This window comes from Protopterus annectens, chromosome 12.part0 (assembly GCF_019279795.1).
Source record: "Protopterus annectens isolate FY-2018-M chromosome 12.part0, PAN1.0, whole genome shotgun sequence".
Classification (NCBI taxonomy): domain Eukaryota; kingdom Metazoa; phylum Chordata; order Ceratodontiformes; family Protopteridae; genus Protopterus; species Protopterus annectens.
The window spans coordinates 644,180,135-644,197,681 of record NC_056746.1 but is presented as its reverse complement, the minus strand read 5'-3'; the positions used below and the strand labels follow the sequence as shown (position 1 = coordinate 644,197,681).

General features: G+C 41.3%; 1 protein-coding gene across 1 annotated transcript in view; it reads left to right on the top strand.

The window, feature by feature from the left end:
• Positions 1 to 16,888, top strand: part of GNA12 (G protein subunit alpha 12) — a 1,157,089-nt gene extending 1,140,201 nt beyond the window's left edge. The window contains exon 4 of the mRNA XM_044089777.1: positions 11,778 to 16,888. Within this exon, the coding sequence (XP_043945712.1) occupies positions 11,778 to 12,347 (570 nt within the window). The 3' untranslated portion in view covers positions 12,348 to 16,888. The remainder of the gene's footprint in view (positions 1 to 11,777) is intronic.
• The last annotated feature ends 659 nt before the right edge of the window (positions 16,889 to 17,547 follow it).

Below are 17,547 nucleotides of genomic sequence, written 5' to 3'. Positions count from 1 at the left end.
ATAAAATACTTGTCATGGAAAACCGCTCTCCTCCTAACAATAACTTCAGCAAGAAGAGTCTGAGTTACAGGCACTAATGGCTGTGGAACCTTTTATTATTTTCCATCAGGACAGGGTTTCTCTAAGGACAAACCCGACATTTATGCCTAAGGTAGTGTCCAGCGTGGCTCTTAACCAAACCATACATTTGCCTACCTTTTATCCAAACCCACCAAATAAGGGGTAGAGACTTCTGCATTATTTGGACATACACAGACAGCTATGCTTTTACTTGGACAAGACTATAAAGCCTTCAGAAAGACTGAGCAACTCTTAGTGGCATATGCTGCAGGTTCGTAAGGAAAAGCCATTTCAAAGCAGACTATTTTCAAATGGATAGGCCACTGCATTCGTTTCTGCTATTCACAACATGGCAAATCAGTGCCCAAGGGCATTAGGCCACATTCTACCAGAGCAGCAGCCACTTCAGCAGCCTTCCTCAGAGGAGTACCAACCAAGGACATTTTGGAGGCTGCAACATGGACTTCAGTGCACACTTTTACAAAACACTACCATTTACTTCTCTACTCTAAATCCAGAGCAGGCTTTGCCACTGCAGTTCTGCAGGTCTTCATAGCCACTCCAAACTCTATTTAGGCCCAGCCACCCAACCTCAGCTTTGGGATTCATCCCAAGTGTAATGACTGCAACAGTGAAACACGATGAGCATAGTACAGTTGTGTACCTACCATAAATGTAGATGTTCGAGTGTATTCACTGTTGCAGTCCAGGTTACCCTCCCACCATACCCCTTTTTTCTTTGCTGGGACTTATCTGTACCTCTCTATTCTATACAACCTATGTGGTGTATTTGCTTGTAGATGAAGGTTATGTGCATGCTTTTTTATGATCATAATATTTACAGCCTACCCTTTTGGGGGCACCTGACATCTGGGGCAAGAAAAACTAAAGAAAATGGCGTCTGCTGCATCTTTTATACCCCTGGCGCACTGACGTCAGGGAAGAGGCAACAGCAACCGACGTCGGACCAGGATTTTGAAATTCAGGCCGACTGCGGGTAGCCGGCCAGCAGGATAACCCAAGTGTAATGACTGGAACAGTGAATACACTCTAACATCTACATTTATGGTAGGTACACAGCTGTACTTTTCCCACCCGGCCTTCCCCCTCATCCTTGCCTGACACCTGGAGTACCCACTCCGTGGACACCAATTCCGGCGACATTCAGTTCTGAGGTAGGTGCGTGCTGACGTCTGTTTTGTACCTGATGTCCATTTATGACTGACGTCCTCAGGGAGAGATGCGGACCGTCATACATACCCTAGTGGTAGCATCCATCTTCTGTAGAATCGCTGGACACAAGTGAGTCGACCAGAGGCAGACTCCCTTGTGTTATGGATACAGCAGCATATAGAAGAGAAGGCCATCTAAAGTTTTGGTAAGATTTTACACAACAATAATTGGCTTTTTTAGATGACATCAACCTCAGAGCATGCAACAGCAAAAAAGGAAAGTGCAGTTGTAGAAGTCAGATTCCACACAGATAGCCACCATCAGTGTTTGTTTTGTCTAAGGTGTGAGCACAGCTACAAGTCTTGTGGATTTTGGCAGGTGCTCATCCCCAAGACCATTCATAGCCATTTGTTAGTGCTTAACATTTACCTAGAGAACCAATGTTTAAAAAGGTTAGCTTTTGGTATGGAGGCTACTGTGGATCCTTCTGGTGAGCCAGTGAAGAAGGCCAAAAAAGATGAGGCCTAAATATTCTGCTGCGCCTCTGGAGTCTGACTTTTCTCTTGAGGCCAGTGAAGACCCAGAGCCGTGTTCAATCACTGGCTCCTGACCTGTTGTGGGTACCATTTCGGAAGCCATTAGGGAGGGTGCCACTAGCATGTCCGCAGACGTTTGTTCAGGGTGATGAGGGAATCGTGGCCCACTATCTCAGACGTCCCGAACTGTGTTCCCCCAGCTCCTCCAGTGCTAGCAATCCCTACAACCCAACACAGTACCTAGTCTTAATGTCAGCTATTCCTTCTCTTCATAGGGGATCTTCCTGGAACAAAGAAACAGAAACATGTTTCCTCTTCCCAGGATCCTTTTCTTGATTGGCAGGCCTTTTCCCAGAGTATATGGAATGTATTCCTATCTTTAAATCCTTCCTCAGCCCTCCCATCCATTCCTGTTCTCCCACTTCCAGGAGATCAGTGGAGGAAGGTTCTTCCTCTGATGAATCCCTGATCTGCACGTCCCAGATTGCCCAGATTGAGTCTCCTCTGGGCTGTGTTTCCCCAAAATTAGATTCAAACAGTGGAGATTCTCCTGAGGAAGATTTGTACTTTAGAGAAACAGTCCAGGATGTGAAATCGCTTCAAATGGAAAAGTAGTTGAGTATCTGAAGTTGAAGAGAGATGCTATGACCTGTTGCAAGTGGACTGTCCTCCCTCGGTCATCCCTGCTGTCTTTCCTGCCGTTGTGGGCGCATTTCACTCTGTGTCTAAGAAGAGCCCAGATTCTAAACCCCCGGCCCAAAAAAGGCCTGAGAGATTCTATAAGGTCCTAGAGGACAGCAAATTTTTATTCAGATGTCCCCCTGCAGATCCTGCTGTTCCCTTTCTCTGCAGACAAACCCTCTAAGTTGCTTCCCTGTGCTAACCTGCTCCCTTCTGAGAAGGATAGTAAAATGATGGAAAGATTGGGGAAGAAAGTATATACTACTTCTACTCTGGCTTTCAGTCTGGCCTTACTCTTCCAAGTTTCCCAGTTGGCATCAGACCTTTCTGATGCTTCAGCCAAGGCACGGCTCACCTCTCTCCTGTCCATCTCAGTCCAGGTACTCAGACATTCCATTAAATGCAGTTACGATGCTGCTGAGGTGTCTGCAGGCTCAGCAGCTTCAGAATCTGTACTTAGGAGATATTCATGGTTGCGCCTCCAGACTTTGCCTGATGATATTAAGGCTAAAATCATGGATGCACCCCTGGGCAGTGATGCTCTTTTTGGTGCTGAAGCTGCAGCCCTATTCAAGTCCCTACATGACAAAGGGAAGTAACTTAAAGAACTGAAACACCTCTTTGTCTCCCCAGTTCCTACTTACCACAGAAACTATCCTGTTAAAACACAATTGTCAGGAGGAAACAGTTCCCCTCCTTCCCATAAGAAAAGGGCTTGGAGGCAGGGTGCTTCCAGATCTCAGCAAACCCCTGCCCAAAAACCCACCTTTCAAGAAAGGTCAGGTAGTCTGTGTCTACCTGGCAAAGCTATCAAACAACCCGCTTTCCCAGCACCTTTCTTCTTCCCCTCTCCTCTTGGACAAGTATCTCCTCTGACAAATAGGTCTTGTCCCATTATCCAAAACTGTTATTTCATGGTATGGAAATCAGTTCCTTCTTTCATGAACATTACACAACCTCCCCAGGACAAGATTCATCTGTTTTCTCAAATCCTAGAAGACTTGCTAAATCAAGGAATTGTTCAAGAAGTCCCACCCCTCCAAAAAGGGAGAGGGTTTTACTCCAGAATGTTCCTAGTCCCCAGAAAAAGTGGCCATTGGAGACCAATCTTAGACCTCTCGCATCTCAACCTTTTGGATGCTTACATTGTAAACTCTTTTCCCTGTCCTGCTACCCAAGGCCTTTCTAGTCATTCTGGACATCAAGGATGCATACCTGCCTATCCCAATTCACCCACAATACAGGAAGTTCTTGCATTTTTTCGGTCTTCCTCACATTTTCAGCTCTGTGCTTTGCCCTTTGGACTTTCAGTGGCACCAAGGGTGTTCACAAAATGCTTAGCTCCTGTCATTGCCTTCTGCAGGCTTCAAGGAATTCTAATCTGTCTTTACCTGGATGACCTGCTAACTCAAGCAGCCCAACCGGACACTCTAAGGGAAAACCTAGTTTCACCATCTCCATTCTCCAGGCCCCAATGTTCACCATAAACTACAGCAAGTCTTCTCTAAATCCATCCCAGAATGCAGGTTGAGGACAGATCGGATAATGGCTTTCATGGTTTCTCAAAAAGTGGAAAAACTGCTCAGCTACTTCCACAACCTACTCCTGTTAACCACATCTCTGCCAGGGAGTACTTGTGTATGCTGGGGTTCATGGCATCTCTCATTCCCATGGTACCTCTAGTCAGACTTCACATGCGGAAAATCCAGTGGTTTCTAAAAACTCTTTGGAGCCAGCATGCCCATCCTCTGGAATTTGTACCCCCTCTTCTCCCTTGCATAGAGAAAGAAATGCAATGGTGGGCTAAACAGATTCTACTGAACCCAGGCCTTCTTTTTCAACAGCTGGCTCCAATTCAGGAACTCTACACAGATGCCTCACACTTGGGGTGGGGAGCAACCCTGGATCACCTCAAAGTGCAGAGTCTTTGGTCCCCCTCAAAGAAGAAGCAACATATCAATGTAAAGGAAATGAGGGCTTTGATCCTGGCTCTCCAAGCCTTTCAATCCTTTCTACCCCTGGGACCCCTGAAGTTATTCACAGACAACACTACTGTTCTATGGTGTGTGAACAAACAGGGGGACACCAAGCCAAACTGCTGTGCAGGCTGTCCCTTCTAGCCTGGGAGATTGCCTCTAAAACGGAGGTTCCATTGTAACAGTTTATATTCCTTTGACTCAAAATGTGCTGGCAGACACCCTCGGCAGGTCCATGACATAAGCCCATGAATAGATGTTTCACAGGGACATGTTTCTGGACATTCTCTACCGGTCGAGTACCTCCTCATAGACCTATTTGCCTCCCCCATGAACAGACTGCCAAAGTTTTGTGGCAGAATCCCAGACCCCCTGGTATGGAAGGTGGATGCCCTATCCTTCTCTTGGAAGGGGATGTTTGTTTATGCATTCCCCCCTTCCATCTCATCCAGAAGATCCTACTGAGAATACAGCAGGACAAGCCATTGCTGCCAAGACAACACTAGTTCCCTTTTCTTCTACATTTAGCCAAGGGTAATCATCACAAGTTACCTTACAGGGTGGATCTTCCCACACAAGACAAGGATCACTTATTTAGCCACAACTCACCTCCCTGAACCTAACTTTGTGGTCAATAGGCTTTTGATCCCCTTCCGACACCTTTTAATGAGGACATGCTTCTAGTCCTGCAGAAAGCCAGGAAATCCAATGCTAGGAGAATCCTATTCATCCAGCTGGAAGGGGTTCTCCATCTGCTGTCTAAAGAAAGACCTAGATCCATTTTCAGTGGACATTCCAGTGGTTGTTTCCTATTTGTGTGAGTTATTTAAGGCTGGGTTGGCCTACTGTTCTGTTAAAGCATATCTTTCAGCCAGTTCAGCATGTCTGCCTTTATCTCCCCCTCTAGCTCCTAGATTAGAAGCTAAGCTCTTCCTTAAAGGCATCATTCACATTAGACTTCCCAAGAAACTTGTCCCTCCTCCCTGGGATCTAAATTTTGTCCTGGAAAAGCTCACTCAGGCTTCCTTTGAGCCAGCAGGATCAGCTTCTGTAAAATTTGGAGTTGGAATTTTCCATCACTTTTGCAAGAAAAGTCGTGGAACTTATGGCTTGCCAACATTTTCTCATTTTTCACAAGGATACGGTATCTGTCCACACCAGACATTACAAACTGGAAACTACTTCAGGTCCAGAGTAGGATTTGCTAGGGCAATCTTTAATGGGTTCCTAGAAACTTCTGCTCCATCCTCATTTTCCCTTCAATGCACTTTGGTACTCTCCCAAAGGTTATGGATACTGCAACATGAGAAAAGGACATAGAATAGTTGTGTAAAATCTTACCATAATTATAGATGTCCTCCTCTTCCATGTTGCAGTATTCTATCCCTTCCTCCTAGCCCCCTTGGTACTTGTTCTTTGCTGGACAGATGCCTGGTGTCAGAGCCATGGCCTCAAGCTCAATGTCAAGTGCAGTGTCATCCCCTTTGGTAAAAACTCATTACCCATGAACTACAACATAGGCAGCAATCTACTTAACACCGAATGCGTGATAGAGACCTTGGGACCCAGGTGAACAGTAGTCTCTCCTTTGATAGTCACATCGCCACAGTAGTAAGGAAGTCCTTCTATGTGGCACACCTCATCATAAAAAGGTTCTCCTCCAGGAAAGAGAGGTCATTGTTCCCCTCTACTCGTCACTCATTAGACCCATTATAGAGAACAACTCCCCTTTTGGAATGTACCTCGCAAGACATCTGCAGCAGCTGGAAAGGCCACAGAAGTACCTCACAAAGAGGATTACTGGCCTCAAACAATTGCCCTACACTGACCCCCTCAAAAAACTCCAGCTTTACTCCATAGCATATCGCCTACTCCGAGGTGATCTCTGCCTAACATATAAAGCTATGTCAAACCCAGAGCAGTTGGACATGCTACACCTAAAGAAATCCCAATCCCTCCGAGCTGCACACTGTACGGACATAAACCTTGTCACCACAATAAACAGGACACACTGGAGGGATAGATTCCTGTCCCAGAGACTTCCTATACTCTGGAACAAGCTACCCATGTATGTCAAGCAAAGTTCTTCATTAGCACTCTTCAAGAAAAATCTTAATGAGTGGATGGGAAATAGGAAATACACCCCAGGGATCACTTCTGTGTCTCTGCTGGACAGTGGCACAGGTAAATAACTTTCTTGGGTGGTGTAAGCCATGGAACCTTGCTGGCTAGGCTTACATAGGCCCTTGGGCCGATAGCCAGGTACCTACCGATGGATAATGATGATGATTTTGTATCTTTGGACTGGTGGCCTGACTGGGGCATTCAGTTCTGAGGAATGGTACATGCTAACATCTTCTTCATGGCCTACTTAGCCTGTTGAGCTATGTGCAGTGTCGCACGTACCATGCAGTAGCAAAAATCCTTTGTACACTAGCTGGATTGTTTGGGTTGCCTAGACGGGGGATCCCAAAGGTTATGAATACTGCAACATGGAAGAGAAGAACATCTATGGTTATGGTAAGATTTTACACAACTATTCTATCTTCTAAGAAAGCCCTGTCCAGCATGAGAAGTCGGTAATGTTCAAGAGAAATTAACACTGCTTCCCTCTGAACTAGCTGATGCTGTACCCCTCAAATACTTGTTTTGGAAATTTGTGTTTAGTGGCCATCACTTTTGCTAGACAAATCTCTAAACAACAGGACTTCATGTACAAAGAGCCTTTTCTAATCTTGCTTTACGAACACAGTCATACTTCATTTTAACCCTTCTTTTATGCCTAAAGCCACTGATGTGTCCTTAGACTCCTTATCTCCGTGTTTTTACCTGACTCTTCAAAACAAAGGTAAAGTGATCTTGAATTCCCTAGATGTGATAGACAGCTGAAATATCTTGACAAAAAAAAAGAAGGAAATGAAAACAAGTTATTTTTATTATTTGTACAAGGTAGGGATAGACTTGCTTCTAATCAAACTGTCTCTAAATGGGTAGCTCACTGCATCTCCTCCTGTTGTGATCATTCCATGATAAGACTTTCCCGGAGATCGTGATGTCATGTTCAACTAGAACCAGTGCAGCCACCACGACATTCCTAAGAGATATCAGCACTCAGTCCATTGTGGAAACAATTACTTGAGTCATCAGTCCATACATTTTCAAAACATTGCAATCTGAATATCTCCTGAAGAACAGGAGAAGGTTTTCTACAATCATGTTGCAGGATTTCTTGCAATCCAGTCCTTCTCGGGTCCAACCTTGTGGGATCTTCCGAAGAGTCTGCACAATATCACAAACTTAGTACAACTGTTTTTAGAACATATCATGATCGTTGATTTTCAAGAATGTCTAGTGTAATAGAATTCCTCTCCCTCTATTCCTCTTTTTTCTTTCCTTTCATGGGGGTCTTTTTAAGGTTGGAGTGGTATCCACTAATTCTTAGTCTTATCCTTCTCATCCTTTCAGGGTACCCTTTCTCCCCAGGTTGACTTATTACATGGAGATGTAACTTAATAGGTCCCTTGTGGTGGTGCATATTTGTTGTGGGTCCACATTGTACAAGGATCTTTTCATGTCTTGGTCATGGATCTCACTGCAAGGAGGCATCAGGCAGGAAGGAACCAAAGATGGCACAGAAAAACATCCCTCTTATACTACTGACAAGCTGATTTGCAGATGAGCTCAGAGCTCTGGAGACTGGGCCAGACGTCAGGCCTTTTGAGCAGAAGACATCTGCAGTTAAGTTCCAAACACAGCTGTGGTTATCCTACAGTCTGCTGTCCCACCAACAGGTAACTTTATTGAACCCAGACCTAAATTCCTTCTGCTTTGCTCCCTGAAAAGAGAATCTTTTTTCCTCATTGGAAATCCTTTTCATATTCTGAAAGTGACCAGGACAGTCAGAAACAGAAAGTCTTAACTAGTCAAGAAGACCAGATTTTAAAGCCTGCAGTGGTGGCATAGATGGGATAAAGCACTATGGTCTGAGTTCATTTAGTTTGAGTGCTTGAAAGAGGTGTCAGGTTTGGATGCCCACACCCATCTTGGAAGGAGGTCCATCAGTGGGATGCTTTTTAGCTCAGCAAGCCATATTTTGGTGGTGGTTTTTAGCAAGCATATGAGAGCATGCATTTAAAAAGAGAAGGTGTCCATATGTAGTGGCATGAGTAAGACATCCTCTTGCTCAGGGGCAAGGTTAAGCCAGCCACAAAAATGAAGTCATCTTACCCTTCCAAACAGCTCTTGTCACAATGCAGGGTAAATATTCTCAGTGAACTGGAGAAAGAATGAGCATGTTTTGTTGGTGAGAGGCAGAAGGCTTGATGGTGGACAGGCACAAGATCAAAAAGGGCGCAAGGAAATGAGACTCAAATCCATTGTGGCAGAGTAGCCTCTTCACTACCTTTGTGTTCTTTTTGAGTTGTGTGTGTCCTATACAGTAAATAAGTTGCATTTGTCTGCCATTTTGGCCTGAATCGAGCCTGCCTTTGGCTGCCGTAACTTCTCTGTTAAGAACATTTTTGAAGGGTATTTTAAATTTTAGGACCACACAGGAAACAAGTGCCTCTGTGATGGCATCTAATATTTGTGTAGCTCCTTTTCAACCAACAGCCTCTGCATCTCCAACATTTCTTTCACGGAGAACTTTATTTTAATGGTTATGACTGCATCTTCAGGAATGTCAAGATCAGGTGTCTTTTTCTGTAAATTATCTTATAGGTTCATAGATGTGTACTAGTGTAGTGATCACTGGGGCCTTTTTAAGCCTAGCCATGCATCCCAGATCTCTGACAAGTTCTGGTACCCTTGCTTAAGTGTAAGCTTTCTGGATTGCCTCTGTTTAATGCTGTAACCATGGGGACTGTACATGGCATTGTTTAATGGTTCATCATTGGTTAGACTTTTATTTGGACAGAACTAAAGAACTTATGAAAGATAAGCAGCTTTTTCTGTCCCATGCAGTTAAGAAAAAGGGCAAAAAATTCTCCAAAGTCACACTGTCCAGGTGCTATCTGAATTCATCATGTTCTGCTACAAACTGCAATTCAGCAGCTCTAAAGGACAAGAGTGGTGGCAATTACACAGGCTTTCTTCAAAAATGTCTCAGCTGATGACATTTTTGCTGTGTGAAGTTGGCTTTTGAGAATACCATTGCAAGACACTATAATAAGCTGGAAGAATGTTTCAGGTCTAGGTTGGCCTTTGGGTGTACTATTATCCAAAGTGTCCTGTCTTGATACCACCCAAGAGAATGAAATAGTGAATCTGTCTTGCAGTTGAAGTAGATGGACTTCACATAATGGTAAAATCTTCATGATTCATGGCCTTTCACTTTGTCATACCATCCCTCTTTCCACTGTCCCTGCTGGAAGGAGGCCTGTATTTTAAGGCCATATCATCTCACAGTAAGACGGTGTCCGGTTCGATTCTCAGAGCGTCTTCTATGTGGATGCATAAGTGAATGGGGGCGTGCCTTTGTTGAAGGTTGTGCGTCAGGGCTGGTAACCCGGTACGTAAAAATCCACTACCAATCATTAGCGGACCGGAGTTCCACTGTGGCGACCCCTAACCGGGAAAAGCCGAAAGACACAAACAAATTATTGAAACTTTAAACTGTGATTTCTGCTTTTCATGTAGTGAATATAGGGTTGCTTAATATGTGCAGTCAAAAACAAAAGAAAAAAAATGTGTTGATGATGTTTAAGCTATATTGTAAAGTTATGGTTTTGTGCCTTTGAGGCAGTGTTAATGTCATTCCTATACACACAGATTTTCATAGAAACTCATAAATAAATTAGCACATGTGGGGGCAAAAGCTGCCCCCATAGCTGTCCCCCACACTTCTGATGATAGAGAGCCATCAAATTCAAATATATTATTTTCCAAACAGAACAATGTCAGTTCTGTAATGTACTGTGTACTGGAGCTTTTCCCCGTAAAAAAATATATAGCTTCTATGCCATCACTATGTTTTATAGTAGTGTACAGGCTTACTACATCTGTCACTATAAAAGCATGTTCTTCTGCCATGCTATTTTCTTTAGTTTATCCAGAAAATCAAAACTGTCTTTGATATGAAGGTAATTGTATCTTTTTTAACAGAAATTGATGCAAAAAAACATCCCAAATTATGGGTTACATAATTGTAGGCAGAGTTAACCTTGCTTTTATGTATTTTAGGCACACAAAAAAAAACTTTGCCAACTCACTGCTAATACACTTATTTTTAGCATCTTCATGACTAAAATAATTTAGTCTGACCCCTTTATGTATTAATTCTTCATAGTTCTTAATCATCTGCTAAGTTAAGAAACCTACTTTATTATAGATTTTGTCATGTTCTAGATGCTGTAAACACATATTTACATATTGTGTGTAATGCATTATTACTAGTTGTCCCCTCATTATCTGCAGGCTTAAATATGAGTTCCTTTCTTTCTCTTAAATTTTTGGTGACCCTATGGTTTGGGTATAATAAAGTAGTGAACATAAATGTCCTTGTGGATTATTTTATATTGGAGAGAGCAAGAGAAGTTTTGCTGCAAGATTAAAAGAGCACATAAAGGGACATCAAGAAATAAAAATTTCAAGTTTGTAGCTATGCACTTTAAGGAACACCATAATGGAGACCCACAGGGGTTACATGCAACAGTTTTGGAACAAGTAAATACTCTGTTTAGTACTGATGAAAAAATTAAGGAATATTTAAGAAGGAAGCAATATTTATTTTAAAATATTATACAATGTTTCCAAGAAGTTTGAATAGGGAATTCTCTTGGAAGCATTTAATGTAAGAAGGTTAAAAAGAATATTAAAACTTAACCTTTTTAGTTTTTTTTAGTAAATTCTTAATTGGATGATTATTTAATTAATCAAATGTATGTATTTAAGAGTATGCTTACTAGCAGAAAGATGTACTCAGAAAAGGCTTTTCTGAAAGCCGAGGCGCCAGATAAGTTTTAATGGTATAAGAGTTTGAAGTTTTGCTGTTAACTTTTACTGCAGAAGTAATTTTTTTTATTTTAATAAATCAGTCTGTGTACTAAATTGATTGAATCCATCTGGCCTGGAACTTGTGGTGTAAGGTTTGGTTTGTGCTACAGTGTGGTGCTTCAATATTGGCTATAAGTTTGCAGCTAATTTGATGAAAACAGAGTGCAGCATTTTGCTTGGAAATTTGTGAGAGTTTTTAAAAATCTGGAGGTTTGTAACCTTGGCTTCCCATCCACAAAGTGCTAGTTAGTTGAAGGGCTTACGTCAAGAGTTGACTGGCATAATTTTCTTTAAAGTTAAAGGATCCGCTATCAGCATATGTTTTATTTAACCTAATCTGTTTTCTTTTCCTCTCCAGAATTATGTTCCAAGCAAACAAGACATTCTGCTGGCAAGAAAGGCAACAAAAGGAATTGTCGAACATGATTTTGTATTCAAAAAGATTCCTTTCAAGATGGTAGATGTGGGTGGCCAGCGGTCTCAGAGGCAAAAATGGTTTCAGTGCTTTGATGGCATAACATCCATACTATTCCTGGTCTCATCCAGTGAGTATGACCAGGTCCTTATGGAGGACCGGAGAACCAACCGCCTTATCGAATCCATGAATATATTTGAAACCATTGTCAACAACAGACTGTTTTACTCAGTTTCCATCATACTCTTCCTCAACAAAATGGACCTCTTAATTGAGAAGGTAAAGACTGTCAGCATTCGAAAATACTTTCCTGATTTTCAAGGCAACCCTCACCGACTGGATGATGTTAAAAGTTACTTAGTTCAGTGTTTTAACAGGAAAAGGCGCAATCGTAGTCGTCCTCTCTTTCACCATTTCACTACTGCTATAGATACTGAAAACATCCGCTTTGTGTTTCATGCTGTAAAGGATACTATCCTGCAGGAAAATCTGAAAGACATCATGCTGCAGTGAAGCAGAAGTCCCGTCTTGCTTCCACACCATTTGTTGTTTAAAGTGCTTTTCTGAATCTAGCCTTTTGCAGTGAAACAGAAATGCAGTCATTTTTAGGTTCTATTCTGTGGGTTGCTGCTTTAATCTCACAAAACTTGGAGAGTCTGGGAAATGAGAGCAGTTTTCTGCAGGTAGAAGTAGCACATTGTGTAGAATACCTGCATAAAATCCTGAGGCAGTGTTCACCATGGTTTGTGCAAATGTTTAAGTGACCTTAGTCCATAGTGAAACATGATGCTTGTAGTTGCAGTGGACTGGAAAATGTTTTTGCCTTACATTACAAACTGCACATCTATGCTGTTTCTTCCTTGAGGAAGGCCTTGAACACGGAAAAAGCATGCAACATGCACTGGTGAAAGAAAATATTCCATGAGATCAGCAGTTTCTGAACGTATGCTTAGACAGGTCTTACTAAGTTTTATTTCTCAGTAACTTGTAAAGTTGTTGACTGGAGAATTCAGTTTACTGAATTAAAAAAAAAAAGCATTTGCTTTGTGAAGGGTTTGAAGAAAGAAGCTTTAGCCATCATACTTTCAATGACCGTGCCTGTAAATTGTTACCATTGGTTCCTCGTTCCTTGGATTATTGTAATTCTATTTGAGTTTGAAAGTGTAACTTAATTAAGGCTTTTAAGGAAAAGCTGCAAGAAAAAAATGTGAAATGCCATAGTATGTAAAGACCAATTGAGTTAAGCACAGGTCCTTCTTGGGATGTTGCTTTTTTTTTGTCTTCTGTGCCTTTGTTTTGTAATGTGGCTCGATAACATTCCAGCATTCTAGTGCCTAAAGAATAAAAATTTATAGCAACTCTGTCAGTATGGCTAATAATAGGTCCAGTCTTGCCGTACATAAGCATGGCATACTGGAATTATCCCCTCATTACTTTAGGTAGTACATTTAATTGTCAAGACATATGTTCCCCACAAATCTTTGTACTTTGCTCTCAGAGCCAGTGGTTTAAGTCTTTGAAGAGGAACAGTATATATGCAGATAGCTATCTGTTATTTCTCATCTGCTGTGGTCACGGAGATGTTGGTGAAGTGAGGAGCTGTCCGAATCTGGCTCTTCAGTCACTTTTCTTAGAATCTGTAAAATGACTGCTGCTGTGTAATGGCTTTGATTTGCACTAGTATTTTATAGTTTCTTCTTATAGAGCCATATGACACACTACTTTTTCTGTAACTGTGTCCCATCTGTGCTTTAAACTTGCTGTTGATATTCATGAAATCTCAGCTACTGTTTGGAGCTTATTCGGACCCACTGTTAGAATTTTTGGATAACACAAATCTGTCTGTGACCATATCATTACTCATGGATGTGCATTACTAGCTGTTAGCTGATGTGTTAATCTTAGCCCAGCATATAACCGTTAAGGAATGTCATATAGTCAGTCTAAGGGGTCTACAAAAGGAGGTATGGAAGCTCTTCAAAGGGCTGGCTAATCGATGCAACTGAAAGTGCCTTCTAAGACTGATTTCCTCATATAGGCCTTTTGCCTGACAATTGTGCCTCTCCCACATACTTCCTAGAAAACTTGGATTCTGTTGTACCTCATGGACTTAAAAGCTTTAGTCTGATTTTTATGCACGTGGACAAATAACTGTGAATCATTTTCCAAGTGACTCCATCTGTCGTACAGTAAATAATTACATATCCTTTTCATTAGGAAGGTAGCTTGTATCTATTTAGAGCATGAGTAGGAACAGAGATAGGAAGCCATCACAACCAGTGCCAGTGAGTGGTATTCGGATGTATTTTGCTTGGCACTCCACTTGGGACCAGAAGAGGGAAGTGTCTTAATCAGTGACATCACAGCATTATTTTCCCCTTTTTTTCTGGTTTTCCCATAAACGTGATTGTTTATTGGGTGCGTTTAATAAGTGTCATACCCACCCACACACAATACTGGGCATAACCAGGAATCCAAGTATTACTCCCCTAGCCCCTGCAGTTTATAAACCTGGCACCTTAACTTGCAAGAGCAGAAGTCATGGTTTTACCACTCTGTTAAAAAATCTTTGCTGAGCCCTGTGTTAGAAGTCTCCCCTTTTGAACCAGCATTTGAAGTTTTGTGTGTATGCTAAGCTAGCACTGTAGCTGTTTCAAGTACTACAGTTCTTGGCTTGTCCGTTTAGGACTGAAGAGTCCTCGAGGCTTGAAACTACTGTATTTATCGTTATTTTCTTGTTTTCACATTTTACCTTGCCTAAAGCAGAGCAAATCTAATCAACTCACTGGGATTTTTGTAAACTTCCCACGATGCCTGTTAGTGTATGCCTAGAGTTTTTTGTACAAATGTAAGATGTAGGACTAGCTGAAGTTACAAATGAAGGTGTTTCAGCATGGGAATGCTAATGTTATCGTTTACAATGCATTTCATAGGTCTTTGCCGTTGTCAGCTATAAACCGATGTTGTACATACTGTATTCATACTTCTTAATGTGCCTGAAATGGAATAGAAGCCCAAATTTATGTTGACACATGTCTAAAATTTTGCACTTCAGGGTTTTACTCAAGTGTAGGAAAGGGAGCAACTAGTGGGCAAATGTACACCAAAACAGTGGTAGATGGCTACTGTTGGGGAAAGAGATTTGTGTACCAGTGGTTATCCATTCCACAACAAGAAGTGTCCTTTAAAGAAATGACAGCATTAGGCAGATTATTTAACTTCTACTAATTTAAAAAAACATTTGCACTATACATTTCTATGCCAGTGCTTTACCACAGCAAACATTGTACTGGGGTCCCTCAGAATGCCTACATCCTGAAGTTGTGGTTAAACACCTGTTATGAAATTTGTACTGTAAAAGCCTGGCTCACATTTAAATGAAAGTATGGTAATTTGCAGTTTTGTGTGTATCGTAAGCCAACACCATAGCTGTTTCAAGTACTACAGTCCTTGGCTTGTCTGTCTAGGATTAAAGAGTCATTGAGGGGAACTACTCTATTTATCTTTATTTTCTTGTTTTCAGATTGGTTGTACCCTGCCTAAAGCAGAGCAACTCTAATCAACTTGCTATGGTTTTTGTACTACTTGGTCTCAAGATTTTTTTCCAGTTGCAGCAGAAATAAGCAGCAAATGACTCTGCCCCTCCCACTTATGAGAAATATGACGGTCTGCAGTAAAAACAGCCAAATTTATACCATTGTATGATGATGTCTTCATTTTTTCTCTTTTTGTTGGTAGCCAATACACACACACACACACACACACACACACACACTAATATGATATGCATCACATCAGCTTAAGGTGATGTACTGTGGTCTGGGGAAACTTGTTCTTTGTCCTACAAGTTAAACTCCGTGTCTACAGTGGCATTGTCATCTTAGTGCACTAACTAAGTCATAGATGGATTGAAGTTAATGCAACAATGCTCAGAAGTCTGATATTCTGGTCTAATGTAGTTGTAATTTTCTTTTTTGTGTTTTTTGTCTTGTGTTTTTATGTACTGATGTTTGTTTGCCAGGAATGTATAACTCTTAAAACACAGTTGCCCCATTTTTGAAGACAGTCTGGGTTGTAGGTGGTCTGAAGTAAGACAAACACTGTATTAGGCACTTAAATGCATTGTACATATTTTCAGAGTATTGCACCATTTATGTTTTGTAAAATATACTAAATTTAAAAAACTGATCATATACTAAGGAAATAAACGTGTAAGAGCTACAGAAGTGAGAACTACACACATGGAATCTTAGAAACTACAGGTATTAAAAATGGCTGCACTGCAATAGAAATTTACATTTGTTATCTTTGAAGTTGCTATGAGAAGCAGGTTTGGCTGGGAGAGAGATGGGAAGGCAGCATATGGGAGGGCCCTGTGCCAGGGGTTTCTTGATATGAGGGTATCAGTAAAAGGTATATGTGAAGAAGCTACAAGGAATATGGAGGGGTCTTTAAGTTGAGAGCACTTGACAGGCTGAGTGGAACAGACTGGGAATGGAAGGCTGGTATTTAAGCATAATGTATAATGTAGCCTGTTTTACAGGTAGAGCCAAGGAGGACAAGGTAGCAGTGTTGTAGGAATGGGAGGTCTGTGATAAGCCAAATTTGTGAGGGAAGGGCAGAGCAATTGTCATCATCTAAGGTGAGGATGGGATTATGTTTAATTGGGTGATGCAGTGAGAGATTAACTTCTGCCTTGAAGGAAGGAGGAGGTGCTATTTTAAGCATTAAGGGTTTCTGTCTTGCAGTAGGCAACATTCTCACAGTTAAGGTCAGCTGTATTCTGCTGTTAAAGCTTTGACTGTTGCCAGTTTGAAGACAGCTATAAAAAGTTCCAAGTTAATTGTGTGGAGTATCCCAAGGAATGGCTCCTGCTTATTTGTAACAATCCCCGTTGCCCAGTTAGTGAGACATTACAGTGAGGTTACATTACGTTAAAATCTGTACTGCTTTGCTATGAATGTGTGGCTTCACATTAGACATGTTTGGGGAACTAACGAACCATAATCTTTTGTAAAACCAAAGCGAACTTCAGTAGTTGCATAAACGAACAAACAGTAAATTGTGCAAACTTCAGTATTTGCATTAACGAATAAACAGATTGTGCGAACTTCAATATTTGCATTAACGAACAAACAAAATGTAAGCGCTTTCGTTTTAAGTAATCTTAAACTTCATCAGACACTACTTTAAAAATCATCACTTCCTTTTATAACTTCCTGTAAATTCAAAAAAGCCCGTCATATGGCTCTTCAAATTTGCGCATGCCTAATAGTAATAAATAAATATGGCGGGCTTTTTTGAATTTACAGGAAGTTATAAAAGGAAGTGATGATTTTTAGAGTAGTGTCTGATGAAGTTTAAGATTACTTAAACGAAAGCGCTTACATTTTATTGTTTGTTCGTTAATGCAAATATTGAAGTTCGCACAATTTGTTCGTTAATGCAGATACTGAAGTTTGCACAATTTATTTGTTCGTTTATGCAACTACTGAAGTTCACTTTGGTTTTACAGTAAATTTGGTTCGTATCCAGTTGGTGGCTTTTTGCTTAGTTGTTTAGTATCCAGTTTTTCGTTTTTTTGGAACCATAATCTTTAACAGATACTAACTGAAGTCACAAAGCAGTATGGAGGTCTTCAAAATGAGAAAGAAAAGGAGTTTAAAACATTCTGTCGTTGCAATTCCCATTATATCCAAACTTGGTGGGAAAA